Here is a 15,449-nt window from a genome sequence, read left to right as displayed (position 1 = left end):
GACGATGATTTTATTTGTTATCAATATGCTAAACTGCAACATATATTGTACGAATATCATTCACCCGTTAATATTTTCTCAAAAAAAAAATTTTCCACATTAATTACAAATCAATCATTTATAAATTTAATGCAAAATATAATCAATAATATGACTGAAATTGCAAAAAGTATGAAGTATAAATCGCATGTATCATAGTTTCACAAAAAGCACATTCAACTTGATACGTATACTATACACTGTAAACAATTTTATTTTGATATGCACCATGATGATGAAGTATGAACGAAGGTTTTGTTTTGTTGTATATGTGGAGATATTATATAAACTGCACCTTCAAATTGTATAGTTACAACTTATTATATTAGCCTTTAATACTATATTAAGCAATAAGCATGCACATTTCATATTACGTGCGCGCAAAACAAGGAAGTTTATTTTCGGCACTGGATAAGACGACATTTGTATATGGACACGTTCATTGAAGTTTGAGGATATTGGTAAATTTCTAAAATAGCGTTTTCGACGATAGTGGCTTAATTTTAGCATCTATTAATCTAGCGTGTTCATAAGTTCTGAACGTTAGCCACGTGACCCATACTCCCATATGCACTGCTCAGAAATAAAATGTATTGCTTTTAGGCACTATAATGTAAAAAATGTCACATTTTTGTGACATTGTTTACCATAGCTGCCCAATTATCATTCCTTGGTCTGAAATATAGTAGATTAGGTCAATCTAACAATTATGATACAACATTGGTTAAAGGGCACGGATCGAACGGCTTTAAGGCAATATTTCGTAAACTTTGTCACACTCAGAATACGAGACCTCTTTTCTACTGTGAGGTGTCCTCAAAACCCTTTCAACTCATTATTTGATGGTTCTTCTGCCAATCATAGCCCTAAAATATGTTCTTTTGAAAAGTTAGCTAATACATGCAATTGGTTATTGGGAAATGATGTAAATTCTGTCACATTATATGGAATTTGAAATTCTCGGTGAATTTCCGAAATCATTTATATCTGATTTTGGTTTGGAAGGCGGGAAAACTCTATATAAGGACGATACATGGATACAGTTGATTCAAGTATAGGGCAATTGATGTAAACATCGTCACAAAATGATACGACATCGTAAATAGGTTACATTTTGCGGGGAAAATCTATATAAGGACGATACACGGATACAGTTTATTCAAGTATAGGGCAGTTGTTGTAAACATCGTCACAAAATGATACGACATCGTAAATAGGTTACATTTTGCGGGAAAACTCTATATCAGGACGATACACGGATACAGTTGATTCAAGTATAGGGCAGTTGATGTAAACATCGTCACAAAATGATACGACATCGTAAATAAGTTAAATTTTGCGGGAAAACTCTATATAAGGACGATACACGGATACAGTTGATTCAAGTATAGGGCAGTTGATGTAAACATCGTCACAAAATGATAAGACATCATAAATAGGTTAAATTTGGAAACAATGATTATAGAATGAAATAGTCTGTGATTAACATATTACATACATTATAAAATGGGCCGGGGTTTTTATATTTCCTGTCTCTCTCTCTCTGTTCTGGTCAACGGTTTCTGGCCTCTTACTAAAAGATGGAGGCCTTCTCACCGTGCCCACAGAATGCAACTCCTGCTAGCTGCACGCCAGGACTCCCAAAGTATATACGAAATCATAAAATAATAAATATCAATGCAACAGACCCCTGGAGTCTTGAAGCTGTCACTACCTGTCTCAGAGCAAACCCACTTCCGTTGTAGTACTTCAGCGGGCAGACAAGGGACTTCCGAGCAAGGTCAAAGCCTGGGAGATATGTCTCTATGCAGAGATGGGCCTAGGTTGAGTTCCTAGTATGGGATTTAGCGAAAGTTCCTGGCGAAGAATCCTAGGAGGTTACCCAAAAGGGTTTTCCCTATCCAGTCTTGTCGACTGTTCCACAAATTTGAAGATATGATTGTAGTTTACTGTTTTTAAGGTAGAGTTTACCAATTATCCTCATTCTGAACGTCATGATCTGGATGCACTTGCAGAGGAGGTGCTGGGATGTTTCTGCTTCTCCTGAAAAGTGTTCACAATCTTGCATCTCGAAGTTGACGTTGTTTGCCACGTTCTGAAAATAAACTAGTGGGCTGTGACCTATCCTGAAAGCGACCATGTAAGCCATCTGATGTGAGTTCCAGAAAAATTAAAGTTCCTGTATTTATATTTGTGGAGGAACATCTCAAGTGGAATGTTCCTTTGTCACTGAGTGTGGCCTAATTGGGAGGAAGGGTTCTGGTCCTATGGGGATGTTGTTGGATTGATCGTCCCTTGCGAATTCGTCCGCTAGTTCTTTACCGTATACTCCTTCATGTCCTGGAGTTCTACTCGATGAGAATACCTAGTGAGTTGAGTTGGTCTGAGATGTTCAGAACAAACCTGGAGTTAAAACTGGTGCTGTTAAGCGCTTTAAATGCAGCCTGGGAATCTGAGATCCTAAGTTATCATTAGTCCAGATACTTGCCATGTATAACGCAAATAGCGGGTACAATTTCCTCAATGAACCTGAAGAAGGAATATCTGTCCTGAAATGATACCATGTATCGTCGAGCTAAAAAATAAATCAAAAGTTTTGAGTAAATCGTTAAACGTTGTATGTCCTATTTGCATCCCCTAAGCATTGCAATGATGTTTATTCCTGGTCCGGTTAGCTTTGCGTCACAGTACTAAAGAAGTCCACTATGCTTTAGTGAGCTATGCTGTCCACCAGGGTACTGTAGATCTAAGGGTTCCCCGTGTAATGGGGCAGGCTGTGAAAAAGCATCTCTGCAGGATGTCCGAGATGAACTGTTTTCGAGTGTTTGAGAACTTCCGCTGTAGAACTGAATAGAACCAGTTGCAGTAGGGGTGTCAGTCAAACACTGCTGGCTACTAGATGATTGTAGAGCGTCCAGTCACACTTCAATAAAGAGTGTGGCAAAGCTAACCCGGTCCCCTGAAAAGTGGTTACTGGAGGAAGAAGTGCCAGGAATTCTCGCTATCAGTGTGTCCTTGTAGTCAGAGTTGACATCCCTAACACTGTCTTATCACGAGCCTGTGTCTAGCGTGTGTCAGCCCTAACGCATTAGCTGTCTTAACTGAAAAGACCTGAAAAGTGGTTACTGGAGGGAGAAGTGCCAAGACTACTCATTATCAGTGTGTCCTTGTAGTCAGGATGAGCGAATTGGGATCCCTAGCTCTGTGGTGGGTGACTTCGATGGGACCTGAAAGCTGAAAGAGAATTTCCTGGTGATTTAATAGCTCTTAGAGCTATGTATCTGTGTCTAACGTATCGTCGTTTGTGTGTGTACTATCTTGTAACCTGATATCTGAAAGAGAAATTTCCTGGTGCTTGGTAGCTGTTAGTGTTGACTTCCTGGTTCCTATGGGAACTTTGAGTTGGCAAGTCCCAACCTTTGTACTCAACAAGAGAGCACACCACCCGTTAGTGCCAACCAGGCCACACCACGTGGAGGTTCGGAGAGGATTTCGTGACACGCTAATCTTCTCTGTATCGTTCCAATTTTAGTATATGCACTACCGAAGTAGTACTTATATTTCCTGTATCTCTGTATTAATTATTTCGGACTGTAATTAGGACTGTTCACGTGAAAGAAATTGTATCTAAATTTTACAATGACGTGCTCGTATGTGACGAAATTTACATTTCTTGATTGTTTAGCAAAATAGAACTCAAGTTCAACAATGCTGAGTTTAATTTTACTAAGTTACTGAAATGTGACGAAATTTACTTTTCCTGCCCCAACAGTATAATTTCAATGTGATGAAAAATTGGCATGGGTTTCTATATTTCCTGTATAAATCCATTCTAACTATAATAAGGAATATTGATATGAAAGAAAATCTATCTAAATTTTAAATTGACGTATGTGACGAAATTTACATTTCTTGCCCCTATTTTGAAGAACCATACCTCGGTTAAAATTCAATTTTCTTCCAGGAATTATTGGTTGGTTATTGTTCAGCAAATTAGAACTCAAGTTTAACAATGCTGAGTTTAATTTTACAAAGTTACTGAAATGTGACGAAATTCACTTTTCCTGCCCCAACAGTATAGTTTCAATGTGATGAAAAATTGGCATGGGTTTCTACATTTCTTGTATAAATCCATTCCGACTATAATAAGGACTATTGGTAGGAAATAAAATCTATCTAAATTTTAAAATTACGTATGTGACGAAATTTACATTTCTTGCCCCTATTTTAAAGAACCATACCTCAGTTAAAATTCAATTTTCTTCCAGGAATTATTGGTTGGTTTTTTTTAAGCAAATCAGAACCCAAGTTTAACAATGCTGAGTTTGATATCACTAATTTACTGAAATGTGACGAAATTTACTTTTCCTACCCCAACAGTATAATTTCAATGTGATGAAAAATGGGCATGGGTTTCTATATTTCCTGTATAAATCCATTCTAGCTATAATAAGAGCAGCTGCAGTTGATATGAAAGAAAATCTATCTAACTAATGCTATGGCTGACGAAATTTACATTTCTTGCCCCTATTTTGAAGAATCATACCTCAATTAGTATATAATGTTACTTTATCACCATCACTATGTCGATAAATTAGTTATTTTGCTAACACGGAGCAAATAAAGTTATAATATTTTTTTTGTGACGAAATTTACAAATTTTTACCCTGTTCAGGTGTTGAAATTTTGCCAATGTTAACATATCACTGCCATATAATACTTTATGTGACCGGCGTATGGTTGAAATATTGTTAATTGATCCATAGTACGTAATATAGGGTGTTTAAGTTGGTATACTAATATTTACTCGATTTCACACATGTTGAGATATCATACAAATTTATGTGACTAAATTTACCTATTTATGCCTTCTGTATTTGTATTTGCCTATAACAATGAAATATGTGAACAATTCCAAACACATTCAGCTCACAAAATAATGCTAGACTATTCGGCATTTCTTGTCAGGATGTCATAAACATCCCTCATATAAATTTCTTAAATGTGTGACGGAGTTTACATGGTGCTACCATTTAACGAAAAAAGTCGCTAAATATGTAGATAATAGTCATATGCAACTATCCTATAAATTTTAAATTCGAAAATTTGGTCAAACACGGCAACAAGGGGTCCATATAAACTCTGTCACATTTTTATAGTGTGACAAAGTTTACAACTCACTACCGGCCGCATTTAAGCGATATCTTATCGTCTGATAAAGATATCGTTATGCGACAAAGTTTATCTAGAGGATGAAACGATTATCCTAACCATTGAGGGTTTATATAGTTTTATAGTGTGACACATTTTACATCATCATGTCATTTAGTAGGGTCATTAATATTTACCAATATCCTCAAACTTCAATGAACGTGTCCATATAATTAAATGGGTTAAGTTTCTTATTAAGCGTGATATCCTGATATTATGTAGTTTATATTAGTTCATTTCATATTTTGATGTTCTTCACCATAGTCAATTCCCAACCGTTCTAAAAGGCCATTTCGTTCGGGTTAGCTTTTCGTCTTAAAGGCGATTTCTCGACGGTTATCTGGTTATCATCTCTTTAGATGATGCTTAAACATTTGGCCACTATTGCATTTTTGTAATAAATGCAATAGGTGCGTTTTCGGCCACACGAAATAAAACGTCATTTAGTGTAATGGGTCATCATTTAGTGTAATGGGTCCCAGACTCTGGAACAGTATACCTTGGCACATACGTGCAGTCTCCAAACATGATGGCTTCAAGCATCATTATATGACGGCGTTCATGCTTTCCTTGCCGGATAAACCACCAATCCGGCGCTTCACATCACCGAACTCCAATTCTATAAGCTGGACTGGCGTAACGATCGAGAGGCATCTGCTCTCTGGGGTGGTCAGCAGACAGCAACTCTGATGACCTGTCGAGTTTTGACGAAGCAGATCAAAGGTATCAAAGGTAAGGTACACCCTTTTTCAGGGTTTCACGGTCACTCGTTATTTTTGTATTTCAACCTAGGAACGTCGCAGAGACTATTCCATATTCCGATACACCAAAATGTACCTAATAGCCATATTTATCTACAACTTATGAACAATTTAATTACATCTGATAAGACTGTATCACTGTACTGGAAAAACATAGGATTGCACGGGTTTTAATTTGTAATGTTTGTAGTTAAACTTAAACGAGTGCATTGTTTCTTGTCATGATGCTGGCCTGTCTCATATCACACAACTGATATATGTTGTATGTGAGGACATCCCTGTGTGTGCCGACGTTATGTGTGTTAAATGTTATTAAAGTAGGTTGATGTTTGTTGACTTTTGTTGTTAAACAAAAGTTAAAATCAAATTGTGTGATGTTACAAGTTTATTAGTGGGTCTTTATTAAGGACGGTGTTTGGTTCCGTCCTCGTGTCAACTGTCCATGTTAAAGTGAGTATCATGAGATTCGCCCTCATACGTCAAACCTTTTACTTTTACTTTTAGGAAATTGCCGCCCTCGGGCCTCGTGTCCTGCGCTTTTGCGTCCTCCACCCTAATTTTAATAATCTAAATATTTTCAGATAAATAGTAATCGAATGACAGTAATAACGTACGAGGTCATTTACTAACCGGAATTTCTCAGAAAAAATTATTTCCGGAAAATAGGGTGGCTATATTTGTGAGGAAAAAATTAATGCGTGCAGTTCTGCCGTTTTCTGACAAAAGTGCTTAAGTACAAATTTGTACCTAAGTTGCATGATTTAAGTTCACACTTAGATATTTAAGTGCGATATTTAAGGGCTCACTTTTAATAGCTATTACCTAACTGTGAAACCGAAAAATTTGAAGTTGAACTAATCAACATAAAGTAAGTTTTAAAAGTTATCACGAAAAAAACTGACATTTTTCTCGACTGACCGACAAATTGTCTTTCCCGTCTTCACAGTGTCGTAACGTTGCCTGTTGGGGCCCCCTTGTTGGCGACCCCTCCCCTTTTGGCGCCCCTTTGCTACGCCACTGCGTCTTCATTAATTAGAACAAAAAATATTGTTTAAATACCTTGTGGTTATTATTTTATTATTATATATTTACCGATCGTTTATCTAGATTGAGTTAGAGTTACCTTTTAAATACTTTAAAATGATTAGCTTAAGGGTTATGGTAAGGGCTATGGTTGGGGTTAGACTTTAGCTACTAGGCGGCGCTCAGCCTATCATTCTGACGAATCTTTATTATCATGTTTATTAACATAATAGCCTGGGGTCCCCAGTTATGACTTTATTACGTGACAGAGCGCTATAGAGTGTATTAATAAAAAGCCTAGATCAGATCAAGGGGCTGTTACTGTTAGTAGTGCATATTACTATGAATAAGTATAAATAAATAAATATAATAAATATAAATAAATATAAATAAATAAAGTTGATACAATTTGAATTTTATTACCGTCATAATTACTTTTATTATAATAGTAAAAAAAACACAATAAAAAAGTTGAACCAGGGTGAGCCACGAGAGGATTGTAGATAAATTTCCTACCACTATGATGTGGGAACCCTACAAGAAGAAGGTGCAGGGGATATCATAATGACATGTTACTGGGCAGTACTCAGCCTGTCAAGTGTCATTCCGCCAAATCTCTATAGCTATGTTTATGATCATTATAGCCTGAGGTCCCCAGGTAAAATTACATGTTATAATTTGTTGTTATTATAAAGATTATAATAATCTATAAATAAGCTAAATAGCTGTACATTGTAAAGCTAAAAAAGTTCGTTTCTCAACTTATAATTGACATCACTCACGTCCTTTTGTGCCCCGTATCCGCGGGACTTGTCCAAAACTGAGCCACTCTTTCTCAGAGACCTGGATGTGCTTCTCATAAACTTTTTAATCGTGTTCCCCATCCTGAACCAGTTAGAATTTATTGTTACCCAGTTAGAATTTATTGTTACCCATGCAAAGATTAACCACACTTATTGAATCCTATTTTGAATCGCTATCACACGTATTTAATTAATGACTGCTCATGGTTAAGCCAAATAAGGTTTTAATTTGCAACGCAAGAATATTAGATATAAACGTGAATATAACCGAAATTCTGGCACTCACTGTTTAGGCTTTAAAACTTTATTCGCTATTTTTAAGTAGCAAAATGTCATCACTGAGAGAGGCGTCAGGAAATTGACAATTACATCAATTGCCATGAATATCTGAAAATGGAGAGAATTGAATATTTGTTGAGATTCCGAAACCTTAAATAGCTGAATTAATTAGGGAATTATAAAATTCAAGAAAATTCTTATAATGGCTGCTCAGACATGGCTTTTAGTTGGGAGTCTAGTTATCGAGCTAAAATAAAGAAACATGTGGTCACTCTACACTCTACAGTCTAGAGTCTATAGTGAGTTCTGTGTGAAACCCAGACGCTATATACAAACACGTGGTCATTCGTAATGTGATGATGTAATAGCACCACCAGCTGCAGGAGTATCACATTACCCAGCCAGTTCACATTTCACAAGAGTTTTAAACCTCAACAAGATAAAGAACAGACATTTTATCTGCAATAGTGTGTACCTTGTGCGTGTGGGTTTGTAGGTTAGTCTGTATGGTGCACATGTTGTGTCCTACACTGAACACGTAGAGCTGGTCTGACTTTAAGTAACCCACTATCACTGGTAACTGAAACAGTTGGATGTGTTAATGGTATATTTCAATCATGGCAGTCATCACCTGACATGTATATAACTATGTAACTAAAGAAGTCTTTTGAATTCTTAACCTGATTGAATGAAGTTTCCTGGACTCAGAAAGTGTGTAAATTCGAGCTTCCTGCGGCGTGATTACAAAACAAATCATCAGAACTACATTTAGGAAGTACATTTTAGATGTTGTTGTAATTTTACTTCACAAGTCACAGCACAGTATTCGCTTGAGTTTGCCCACTAGATTTGCGTTTTATTTGCAGCATTTTTTTATTGTGCCATTTTTAAAATTTAATCTAAAGCATTCCTAAAAAATTTCTATATTTTAGTATTTTGAGGTCGGCTTGCGGCAAAAATTAGTACGGATAATTTTTATGTAGCTGCTTACGAATCTAACTGAGCTTGATGCTTTGATAAGGGCTCCAATGCAGCTCTAGCTTATAGTGGTCATCTTGACCATTACCACAGCCTCCTACGAAGAAGATACTTCGATATAAAGCCGTAGTACATACATATTACTGATTACATTACACTGGATCGAGCTTACACATTTTCAAATATTTTACTTCTAGGTCCTTACGAAGGCGATGGCAGGCCTACAAGTCATAGGAGCTGGGCTTGGTCGAACAGGAACTCTCTCAATGAAGTTAGCTCTAGAAGAGTTAGGCTTCAATCCTTGCCATCATATGGCTGAAGTAATGCTGGTCCATACAGACCGAAATCACCTGTTTAAGAAGATATACCAGGAGGAAGACAACATTGATGCAATCAAAGAGTTGTTTGGTGGCTACGTGGCCGCGGTTGATTACCCAGGATGCATGTTTTACGAGGAATTTATGAAAATAAATCCAGATGCCAAAGTAATTCTGACAGTAAGAGACTCACCTGAAGCGTGGGCTAAATCAGCTAGAGAAACCATCTTTATGTTGAACACAGTGCAATCTTGGCTCAAGAGGAAAGTTATGATATTTGTTCAAGTGGCATTGAATCCGCGTGTGTATTGGATTCAACAGATGATGGTCAAAGTTCACGGAGTCGCTCCGAGTGAACCAAAAACAGATCTCGCTCAGATGTACACAGACTGGAACAAAAGAGTTATTGAAACTGTGGCTGCTGAAAAACTCTTGATATTCAATGTGAAGGAAGGATGGAAGCCACTGTGTGATTTTCTTGGGGTCCCAGTTCCTGATACACCGTTTCCCAGGGTGAACAGTACTGCTAATTTTAAGGAGATGATGAGTGCACGTGTGAAAAAGAAGATGGGCGTCCTTCTCTTGAAATTTGTGTTGGTTGTTTCCATCGGTGCCGGAGCAGCGGTTCTGCTGACCCACTTTGGATGAGAAATTCTAAAATCATGCATTTGTCATACTCATAATAGTTTTAGTTTGTTGATAATCGCTCCCTTTTTAACCTAAATTTTCCCGAAACTTTAACCTGTTCAAATGATGGATGTTACATGTCTGAACTTTCGTTACGTGATTTACAAATGAATTGAACAAAAATTGATTTTATTTTCATCATTATTTTCTATCTTTTGACGCAAGTAAATATCAAGACGCACACCCTTACCTACCCCGTTTCCACTTTTAAATTCTCATGAGTCATTTTCCAGACTAGCTCAAATAACAGAGAGAACCATTATGACTCATAATATGACTTTATGACTCATAATATGAGTTCAATTTAATAAATTAGTGCAGGTATTCGCCGTCTAATTACTAACATTTGACTGGATAACCAATGGGAGTTGTGATGTTCTCAACAGTATGAAACCAATGAGCAGGACTGGACCAATTTGGCCAATCACAACGTCTCCCCCTTTTTGTAAACCAAAACTATGTCTCGACTAGGAACCGACCGGAAATCCGGCTGAATCCGGTTCCGGCCGGATATCCGGCTTCAAAATCCGGTTCCGGTTCCGGCTCCGGCTGCAAAAAAATTTGCCGGATTTTTGCCGGATTTCAGTTTTTTTTACCGAAAAAAAATCAAAAAAATATTTTCGGCTAATAATGAACAGGGTAGCCTGAATCGTGGAAAAAAAGTGGTTTTCAGAAAAACTTAAAAAAATTTTGACTTGGAAGTTTTTCGGTCCGAGTCGTTCTCGAGACGTACCTCCTGTATCGAGAGCTCCCGCTTCCGAGCTCGTGTTGCAAAGGGGAGGCCTGCCTTCCAAGATCACATTACCGGGGGAAACCTCGAGTCCAGAATTGTGTATCGATGGGTTGGTGCGGACTTCGAAAAACCGAAAAAATATTTTCGGCTAATAATGAACAGGGTAGCCTGAATCGTGGAAAAAAGTGGTTTTCAGAAAAACTTTGAAAAATTTTGACTTAGAAGTTTTTCGGTCCGAGTCGTTCTCGAGACGTACCTCCTGTATTGAGAGCTCCCGCTTCCGAGCTCGTATTGCAAAGGGGAGGCCTGCCTTTCGAGATCACATTACCAGGGGAAACCTCGAGTCCAGAATTGTGTATCGAGGGGTAGGTGGGGACTTCGAAAAACCGAAAAAATATTTTCGGCTAATAATGAACAGGGTAGCCTGAATCGTGGAAAAAAGTGGTTTTCAGAAAAACTTCGAAAAATTTTAACTTAAAAGTTTTCGGTCCGAGTCGTTCTCGAGACGTACCTCATGTATCGAGAGCTCCCGCTTCCGAGCTCGTGTTGCAAAGGGGAGGCCTGCCTTCCGAGATCGCATTACCGGGGGAAACCTTGAGTCCAGAATACAGAATAGTGTATCGAGGGGTAGGTGCGGACTTCGAAAAACCGAAAAAATATTTTCGGCTAATAATGAAGTAATGAACAGGGTAGCCTGAATCGTGGAAAAAAAGTGGTTTTCAGAAAAACTTCGAAAAATTTTAACTTAAAAGTTTTCGGTCCGAGTCGTTCTCGAGACGTACAGCTCCTGTATCGAGAGCTCCCGCTTCCGAGCTCGTGTTGCAAAGGGGAGGCCTGCCTTCCGAGATCGCATTACCGGGGGAAACCTTGAGTCCAGAATACAGAAAAGTGTATCGAGGGGTAGGTGCGGACTTAGAAAAAACCGGAAAATATTTTGGGCCACCTCCCTGGGCTAGCCCCCGGCTATAATCGCAAAATTGGCAGTATTTAATCTTCTGATTATGAAATACGAAATATGAAGGTCACGTGTTCAGGGTCTGGGTAGCTACTTAATTAGCTCATTACTGCAATCATGTGACTCAGCTCTAGACGCCAGACGGTGATTAGTACTGTACTAGACAGTGCCTGCTTACGAACAACCTTATTAAGCACCTCTGGTTGTAAGTCACGTGACCCAATGATACTCAGACTTGCATAAAAAAAAGGGAATTCGCACAAACGCGCTCAATCAGGGGTCTGGCAGCATATGCCAATTAGATATCATTTCTGATTATTACTCGTCTAGTGTCGTGACTCGTGTCTACTCGTGTTACATTGTGTCTGCTACGTACTGCTTGTTTAAGCAATGTCTAGTAGTAGATAGGAAGATTTGTAAAAAAACTATATCTGTTCGGACGTTGAAGCCGCCCTAAGTCGAGTCGAGTAGTAGTAAATCTAAAACATCGTCCGTCTGGTTGTTCTACTCAGAAGAAAATGGGATCCCTTATGCAAGCTGCAAGAAGTGCTCGATGAAGATTAGACGTGGAAAGGAAGGAAATTTTCCGGCAAAAACCGGCAAAATCCGGCTGCCTTTTATTTCACTCTGAAACCACCGGTTCCGGTCCGGCAAAATCCGGCTTGCCGGATTTGAGATCCAAATCCGGCTGAATCCGGTCCGGCAGCCAAAACCCCAATCCGGTCGGTTCCTAGACTCTCGACCTTCACAGTATGGCTTTGGTAATTTGAAACATTCCCGGTCCTTGACCTTGGATGTCAAGTTTCGAACAACAGAACCGGTCCTTTTTTAACTTGAAATGTAAAATAAGTATTTAATTTTATTAAGAGGGGAACTCACAGTGCACCAGCAGATACAGTATAGCCGGCTACAATTTTTATAGCCGGCTATAAGCCGGCTTATAGCCGGTTAGTAGCCGCTTACATTTGTTGTTGAGCGACGGCTATTAGCCGGTTATAAGCCGGCTATTAGCCGTTTAGGTATCGGCTATAAAAAATTCAGTGAAAACGGCTATTAGCCGGTTATAAGCCGGCTATTAGCCGTTTAGGTATCGGAAGTGGTTATAAGCCGGCTATAAGCCGGTTATAAGATATTAACTCAACTTCATCGTACTGAACTGAGTTAATATCTTATAACCGGCTTATAGCCGGCTTATAACCACTTTCGATACCTAAACGGCTAATAGCCGGCTTATAACCGGCTAATAGCCGTTTTCACTGAATTTCTTATAGCCGGCTCCTAACTATCGTTCAGTACGATGTAGTTGAGTTAATATCTTATAACCGGCTTATAGCCGGCTTATAGCCGGCTTATAACCACTTTTAATACCAAAACGGCTAATAGCAGGCTTATAACCGGCTAATAGCCGTCGCTCAACAACAAATGTAAGCGGCTACTAACCGGCTATAAGCCGGCTTATAGCCGGCTATAAAAATTGTAGCCGGCTATAAGCCGGCTTATAGCCGGTTAGTAGCCGGCTTATAGCCGGTCGGTGATCTACCAACTGGCCTAAAATAAATATCTATTATATTTATTATTTTATTTATTATTTATTATTTATTAATATTATTATTTTTATAAAGATGATTATTTTAATACTAAATGACCCTCATGAATGTCAGTTTTACGGATTTACGGATAAATTTAATTCAGCACGCCGAAAAGAAGTTACTCTTCTTTTTTATTCCTTAAAGTGTTACAATTCACATTCCTTTGTCACGTATAATATTTTTCTTATGCAGATTAAATGGTTTATCGGTCTATAACTCAATAAGTATACTGCTGGAAATGTTCTATTTTGATAAGCTGAATATTCTCGAAGGTCATGTTATACCCTATCGGGGAATTCGAAACACACATGACAGTGAATAACCAATCAGCTTCCAGCATTGACCAATCAAAACACAAAGTAACATTCACGTGTCAACATATTATGGTCCACCTCCCCACCAATATCATCATCAGCTTACTATAATGTGGAGCATTTTGTATAAACAGTTTGCTTATAGCAGTGTAGATAGGGGCGGGGAATGCAACCATAACAATGTCATTCACACCTCTGAATGTTGCGAAGTAGTCAAAAAAATGAGTCATGAAAAGATAACTTTCAAACCCTGGCACGGAATTAACTAATTAAACCTTGGTTGTTACACTCTCCTTCCTTTCCCTGTTTAGAGAGCTGAAAAATAAGTTCATTGAAAAGAACACCACGAACTTTCTCATTGAATTGAACCATTGGATCAACAAATCTTCCCGCTTAAATTGCTTGCGGAGTTTGGAGAGATTAATTGGACTACCAACACTGGGGGTCAGAGACTACAGACTGTTGAATATTTAGTATAATTACCAGCACTGGGGGTCAGAGACTACAGAATGTTAAATATTTAGTATAATTACCAGCACTGGGGGTCAGAGACTACAGACTGTTAAATATTTAGTATAATTACCAGCACTGGGGGTCAGAGACTACAGACTGTTAAATATTTAGTATAATTACCAGCACTGGGGGTCAGAGACTACAGACTGTTAAATATTTAGTATAATTACCAGCACTGGGGGTCAGAGACTACAGACTGTTAAATATTTAGTATAATTACCAGCACTGGGGGTCAGAGACTACAGACTGTTAAATATTTAGTATAATTACCAGCACTGGGGGTCAGAGACTACAGACTGATGAATATTTAGTATAATTACCAGCACTGGGGGTCAGAGACTACAGACTGTTGAATATTTACTTTAATTGGTCAATTCTATCACAGCATCCTGTCACCGGGTGGCGGGTCGCAAGTTCTGGACTACCCTAATCGTATTTGTTTAATTTCACCGGACTCATAACAGGCACCGAAACGAATAATTGATATAATTTTATAGTATCAAGCTAGAGTGTAGTCATTGACGTAAGTTAAACTTATTCTAATTGAAATTGGAGGCTTTCTTTAAAGCAATTTGGAATGAGGCTAAATAGTATCATTCAGATTAACATTAAGCGTATTAAGGTTTCATCAAGCAATTGATTAAGTTATATAAAGATCTAGTGAATGTTGATATTGAACCTACTGTTTATGAAAGTTCTAATGAATTCTCCGTCTGGAATGAGTCTCGCTTGTTGCTGTTTTGTAGCTGAAAGTTTTGCTGTTTAATCGATTGTAGGATATTATCAATCTTATTTATCAGTCAGTAGTAATTGTTAACCCAACTTGTTCGCTAATCCTACATTCACTGCTGTTCTTGAAATGAAATAAAATCTCAGACAGTCACAGCTTAATAAGCAAGTAACTCCTTTCTAAAAAAACAAAGATTTTTAGATATTTTACTTGAATAAAGTGAAGCTGCAATAATCGATTAGGAACTTGGAATTATTTTTTGTGGTCAATGGATAAGCAGTAAGCACCCCTCGCTAATTATTAAATCACATTTTGTAAACACGAACCGGCCTAATGTCCAAATTAGTAACAGTGGTAATGTGATATATCATGGTGTTATAAAACTGTATTACCTGCACCGGCGGCCGACCTTGGGAAACTGAACTGATCCGGCCCCCCAAGATCGATCAGTTCACGTCATTAATTAGTGACGATTAATACACGGGCAACCCCAGCTATTAAATAGGGCAACTCCAGC

At 38.1% G+C, this 15,449-nt stretch overlaps 2 protein-coding genes across 3 annotated transcripts in view; one reads left to right on the top strand and one right to left on the bottom strand.

The window, feature by feature from the left end:
- LOC134821736 (crooked neck-like protein 1) overlaps nucleotides 1-15,449 on the bottom strand; it is a 79,265-nt gene that overhangs the window by 63,185 nt on the left and 631 nt on the right. The gene's annotated exons all lie outside the window — the stretch shown is intronic.
- LOC134822226 (uncharacterized) lies at nucleotides 9,307-10,059 on the top strand. The gene has a single exon (XM_063833134.1). It carries the CDS (start codon nucleotides 9,307-9,309, stop codon nucleotides 10,057-10,059), a length of 753 nt encoding a protein of 250 aa, XP_063689204.1.

The sequence above is a fragment of the Bolinopsis microptera genome, chromosome 10 (assembly GCF_026151205.1).
Source record: "Bolinopsis microptera isolate Bmic1 chromosome 10, MBARI_Bmic_1.0, whole genome shotgun sequence".
NCBI lineage: Eukaryota > Metazoa > Ctenophora > Tentaculata > Lobata > Bolinopsidae > Bolinopsis > Bolinopsis microptera.
Note: the sequence above shows the minus strand (reverse complement) of the source record. Positions and strands in the feature narration are given on the sequence as shown.

Excerpts from the sequence above, each read along its gene's own strand:
- LOC134822226 (XM_063833134.1), top strand. The coding sequence starts at position 9,307 with ATGGCAGGCCTACAAGTCATAGGAGCTGGGCTTGGTCGAACAGGAACT.